The sequence below is a fragment of the Enhydra lutris genome, unplaced genomic scaffold (assembly GCF_002288905.1).
Source record: "Enhydra lutris kenyoni isolate GAN:26980312 unplaced genomic scaffold, ASM228890v2 scaffoldscaffold9, whole genome shotgun sequence".
Classification (NCBI taxonomy): domain Eukaryota; kingdom Metazoa; phylum Chordata; class Mammalia; order Carnivora; family Mustelidae; genus Enhydra; species Enhydra lutris.
Genome location: NW_019154093.1, coordinates 60,181,516 through 60,187,515, shown reverse-complemented (window position 1 = coordinate 60,187,515; position 6,000 = coordinate 60,181,516). Strand labels below are relative to the sequence as shown.

General features: G+C 46.5%; 1 protein-coding gene across 1 annotated transcript in view; it reads left to right on the top strand.

Annotated features, from left to right (window-relative positions):
* The first annotated feature begins 2,107 nt into the window (after positions 1 to 2,107).
* LOC111142983 (ATP binding cassette subfamily A member 4) overlaps positions 2,108 to 6,000 on the top strand; it is a 125,676-nt gene continuing 121,783 nt past the window's right edge. Inside the window, exon 1 of the mRNA XM_022496358.1 lies at positions 2,108 to 2,215. Within this exon, the coding sequence (XP_022352066.1) occupies positions 2,150 to 2,215 (66 nt within the window). The 5' untranslated portion in view covers positions 2,108 to 2,149. The remainder of the gene's footprint in view (positions 2,216 to 6,000) is intronic.

Sequence of the window (6,000 nt, the reverse complement as noted above, 5' to 3'; positions counted from 1 at the left end):
AATTAGTGCCAACTATGTGCAAGATTCTCAGAGGAGAGATTGAATTAGTAAAATATAATTTATTTCTCAGTCTATGGAGCCAATGATTCCATAATGCCCTGAAAAATGCTTAAGTTCTATTTGTTTGGTCTTAATTTCTACTCCACAATAAGTAGTGATGGGACCTGGACATCTTCTATGACACTGTGTAAATGTTTTTAGCAAGGCAAAGGAGAAGATGGGCATGTCTTTCTTACTTTCTTGAGTGGCCATGTCAAAGCAACAGGCAATAGCTCCAGGCCCCAAAACTCACCAATGACACTATGTCAAATAAGAGTCAAGACTGATTAATACATGAAATCAAACAGTAGAATATTTTAGGTAAAAGCAAAGTTCAGGGGTCACACTCATATCAAGTCTGTAAAGAAATTTTGGCATTTTGCTATTGCTTAATAATTCAGAAACTATTTTTATTTTGGTATAATCATTCTCAGTAAAAATATAAATTTAAACCTAGCAAATAGTGCCTCATAGTAATAGACATTAATTTTATACTATCCTGTGGAGGTAGGGAAATGTGTACTACCTCAGTTCTCATGATTTCTAATTTTTTCTCCTCCAGAGATATTTTTAAATATGGGACTTTTAGACATTATTTTTCTGGAGAATTTCCTCTACTCAGTGCCAACTGGTTTTGAAATAGTCATCATTTCTCTCTGATGATAAACTGTGGTATTACTTCCACTTTTAGAAACAAAGGGGGAAATGTGTTTACAGTTTCACTTTAAGGCTCTTTAGAGAGAATTCTTATAACAGGGAGTGGTAAATAAATTTTAGACAAAAAGTGGTTCAAAACTGGGAACAAATATCAATATCCCACTTGACTCACTGGCCACCAAAGTGTTTGGAAAATCAGTCGATATAATTCTCAATGTTTGGATCAATTGGAAAGTGGTTTAGTCCCAGCTAATAATGTCTAACGAATGATGTGTCTTAAACCAGCCACACATCTTCCCCCTTGTTCTGCCTTCACACGGCTTCACGTTTTAAAACATTGTCAACCCTTTCCTAATAGACACAGGGACTGACAATATTGAATATGTTGGAGTTCTTCTGCTTCCTTAAAAGATGCTTGTGACAGTATAGTTCTTCTCTTTTAAACTTTGCTGCAACACTTTTGAGTTTTCTACTTGTGTTAATATTGCAGTCATGTCCCTACCGAGAAACTGTATTCAGATACATTCCAATAGGCTGCAAATAATATTTTGGGCCCAATGTCAGTTGGTCCAGATCAGATCCTCTCCTTGATTAAGATAACTCACAACAGGCAGGAATCTTTTGGTTGCCATTGATAGGAGTTGCATGAGCTAATTTAGGCAAAAGGGGATTTTACTGGAAGGATTGGGGGTAACTTATATCTAAATTGCCTGAAAGAAGAGCAGGGGAGCAGCTGTGTCCCAAGGACAGCTGGAAACGGGGACAAGGCCGCAGCTGGGACTCGGGCCCTCTGCCTCTGCCTCTCTGTGCATTCCCTTCATTCCCTTTTCCTGCAGATCAGATTTCTCCAGTGATGGGGTCCACAGCCTCGGGGCTCTGCCCACCCCTATGGCGCTGCTCTGGGTGGAGGCCACCTCACACTCGCATCACATCATTTGGTGAGCAGAAGGCCCCTTTGTGAAAAAAAGAGGCCCTCCTTTTCTGAGATGCAGTCCTCTAGCAGGGCCCACGTTTCGGTGGGCAGAAGCAAATGAGATTTCAGCCTGATCTCTGCTCCTCGCCTGCGGGCCTTTGCCTGAGGACCCACCGAAGCTAGGGTCCCCACACGGCTCGAATTTCTCATAGCTTCTGTCCCTTTGTAAGGGGGATCATGCTTCCTCGGTTCCCCATGAAATGCCCCCAACTCCATTTACCAAGAGCCCAGCAACTCAGGTCTTCACTTTCTCTTTCTCTTCCTAAGAAGGAGCCAACAGAGTGGCAGCCTGCTTTCCTCAACAAAGGGCTTAAGTGAATTAAAAGGGATTATGCTTTGAAGGGGGAAATGAGCCTTTAATCACCCCAAGAAGGACACAGCAGCCCAAGCCAGAGGTGCCCTGAGCGCCATTTATGTCGGTCGCTGTCCCTCCACAGACGGAGGGCTCCGAGGGATCTCCTACTCGTGCGGCCCCCAAGCATGGGCTTTGTGAGACAGATCCAGCTCTTGCTCTGGAAGAACTGGACCCTGAGGAAAAGGCAAAAGGTAACAAGTGCAGTCTGTGGTCTCAAAGTGAGGTGTGGAGCAAATCAGCAGGGTGGGGGTGGGGAAGGCAAGCTCTCTCACGGGGCTCCTTGCTATTTAGCTCTAAAGCAAAGGCTTTAGGTGGCTGCTCCATGAACCACTCCGACAAGTGTCCTTCACAGGAAGACCTGTTTCTCTGTCCAGAGATGGACACTTTCCACTTGCAGCCCAGCACGGCCACAGTATATACTCTTCTTTCCCTTCCTACATGTGAACCTGTTACCTGGCCCTCCCTTCCCCCCACCGCCTGGTTTTGAAACCTGCCAGTCCAGCCCACAAACTCTTGAGCATCCTAACGGTGCTATGGGAAGATCCTAAGCCCCTAAGAGCGGGCTTAAAGGAAAACAAAACTCTCAAAGAGCCTCCTAGACCAATGACACATGTTTCATTGATTCTGTGAGGTACACTGGCTTTCCACATTTTCACATTTCTGACATAGGTCTGCAGCTCGTATTCAGGTGACAGTTTAACTAGACACGTCTGTTTCTTTCTTAGTGTGCAAAAAAATTTACAATTGATGGTGTCTTAGATTCAGTGAGCTACAATAACTTATCAACCAGCAAGACGTTTAACTGAGTCCTTTCAGGGAGCAGAGATAATGGCTGGGCTGGACCAGGGATGTAAAAGCAAAAGGACACAGATTCAACCCTGGACTCATTTCTAGTCTGGCTGGGGAAACCTGAAGGGTTTTGAGACCAAGAGCAATAAATGTACCAAATACCCACCAAGAAGTTCCGGCAAGAGGCACAGGTGAGCAGAGGACCCCAAGAGTGTACATACAAACGCCAATGGGCTTCTAATTTTTCGGGAAAGGGGTGAAGAGTGAATATGTGACTATATGGAAACATACACTCTGCTGCAGCCTTGCAGTCTTGCAAACACTAAATGACACCAAATGACTAAAGATGCCGAAAGAAGAAAGGGGGGGAGAGAAGGAATGAGGGGTGAGTAGAGCTGAGATTAGACAGACAGGATGCAGACAAGGCCGGGAGATTTTTGGAAGGAGAACATGAAGGAAGATTGGCTGTGAGGATGAGGAGAATGGATTTGTTCAAAGCCTCGATTTGAGATGGGTTTATGCAGGCAGGAAAGGGTTTTCCTGTGTGTTGGAAAAAATGTTAGGGAAGAAGGGGGCCAAGGAGTGGAACATCTGAAGGCCTGTGATGGAGTGTCTCGGTCAGGGTTCAGTCAGAGAGAATCGGGAGTATAAAAAGGTGTTAGCTAAGTACAAGGCTAGTCACTGTGAAAGAGGACAAGGATCATGGAGGCAGCCATTGTAGGATGTGGCTTCCATCCCCAGAGTTGAGGGAACCAAGGGAAGAATATGGAACTCCTAGCACTTGGAAACACAGAGGAGATGTTGGTGGAAACATAACTCAGACCTGTGGGGGAGGGGCACTGTCAGGCTGCTGTTTGGGTCTCCCACCCAGACCCATGAAGAGGGACCCTGGCTACGTTTGGAGCGAAGGGAAAATAGCTTAATAATTAGCCCAGAAAAGAGCGAATAGCAAAGGACATAATCAAACCATGTGCACAGACAGTCGGTCCTTTCTGCTATGTGTCACTGGGACAGGACTTACGGAGGCCACAGAGGGAAGCCAAGTTAGGACCCCCTCAGACATGGGAAACCCTGCTGTCTTCAGGCTGCTTTCCTTGTCAAAGTTACTCTGATTTTCAAATTAGTGTTGAAGTTATTTGTCTCCTTCAGGAGCCAAGTGCTAACAGTCATCAGAGGCTCCATCCCTTGCTTCCAAGAGCTTCCCTTCCTGAATGAAAATAGATAAAAGTTAAACAAGATTCACTATTAAGTTCATGTATTTATTAATGTGTCCCTTCAATCAACAAATACTTAATAATCACTAGGCACTGTGCCAGGTCCTAGGTACCCAAAGGGCAAACAAGACAAGCTTAGTCCTTGTCCACATAGTGTTTAGAGTCTGTGAAATGCTAAGGAAAATCCAATCTGCAACTATTTCTTTCTCTCTTTCCCATAAGAAATTAAGATTCTCACTTAGTTCTACTCTCAATGTGCTCTTTGCAGCCCTCAAACAATATCCTTGGGGACTTTACCTGATGACATGATTCCATTTCTGTGGCAAGCATGTTGCTATTACAGAGAATGACCCTATTTTCAAAGACAGTGTTTAACTCAGAGGCCCTCACCGCCCCTTCTCCCTTTCCCTGGTGTTGGCCAGTGTCCCCTGTTCAGGGATTCCGTCTTTCCCAGAGTGTGCTCCGAGGGGGAACACGTTGCCAGCCTCTCTATGGTGAGAAAGGACTGCTCCGGCTGAGAACCCTGGCTGAGGGAAGCTCCCAGAACTAGACCTGGTCTGGGCTGACATTCATTTGATGCCATCCTGCTGGCTTGCAGTTTGAGATATCTGTCTGGTGTGCCTCCAGCCAATTTGCCCACTGCCACTATATCCTGAGAATGACCAGGATGTCTGAGAAAGATGGAAGCATCTTCCACAGCCCCCAGTAGTGTGACAGGGGTCTGTGGCTCCTTCCCTAAGTTTTTGGTTCTTCTGGAGGTTTTGCCTCAACAAAATGGTGACTCTCAAGAAAGTACAATACCTAACACCTAAGTAAACAACCTAACTCATAACTCTTAGGTTTTTAACTTCTCAAACTTCCATGGTTTGGGGTGTTCACTATTGTGAACAAGGGCAAAACAGATACCAAATTTCCCCATTCCTCTTCTCCCAATCCCTGAGGGCATAAGATGAAAATCTTTACATCTCTGCATTCCTCCTTCTTTTTCTTTTCTTCCTCCATTAACACTTATTACTAAGTGTCTGGCACTGAATCATCACCTCAGGTCCATGAGAGAGCTCCTACTAGTGTCCCCGTGTGGACTGATGTGGTCAGTGAGGCTTCAGTGAAGGTTAGTTACCGATGGGGCCGGCAGACATGGCCATTACCCCACACTGGGGTTGTGGAGACTACAAAGACGGGGTGACTGTCTAATCTATCATCTTAACCAGCGCCATTTTGAAAGTGAAAGGAGGTACTAGGAACAATGGCACCAGGGCAAAACACATAACCTAACACTTGACCTGGCGAACTGGTCACCCCATACAGGAGACTGCTGAGTTAGATGTAGCCGCACTCTCAGGGAACTCGGAACCAGGTAGGAGCTTGGTAGTGGAGTAGAAGGAAGCACGGGGTGGAGGCCAAGACGAGCTCTGGGGGCTCAGAAGAGAAATGGGGTTTGGAGAGCATAAAAGACTTCCCAAGGAGTTCCGCATAGGACGGGCACTTCCAGTGACAGGAGCTCTCCCGACCATGTCGGACAAATACACCCTGCCCATATTTGCTGTGGGCCAGGCCCTGTGCCCGGGAGGGTTTATAAAGCTCGTCGGGTGTGCCTCACTTCCCTGAAAGTTCCCCGTGTCGGGGCTTCCAGGTGTCATCCCCTTGTCCCAGCTTCCATGTTAGTGCAGGACGTTTGGGGAGGCCTGATGACTCATGAGAGTAGGGGCGTATTATGTCCTGGAGAGCTGGTGCGGCTGCAGGCTCTGAGCCCGGGTGCAGCATTAGGCGAGGGTGCAGGGAGGCTGGATAGCCTGCTGCAAGCGTGCCTAGGTCCTGGGTCTGCATTCATCCAGCCAAGAATCCTCGCTGGGTTGTGGGTGCGGAAGGGAGAGTTAAACAGCTCGCTTCAAGCCTCAGTTACCCACCTTTAAATTGGAAACAGATGAGGAGGGAAGGAAATCTAGCTGGCCGAGATTTAAAACAACAAGCAC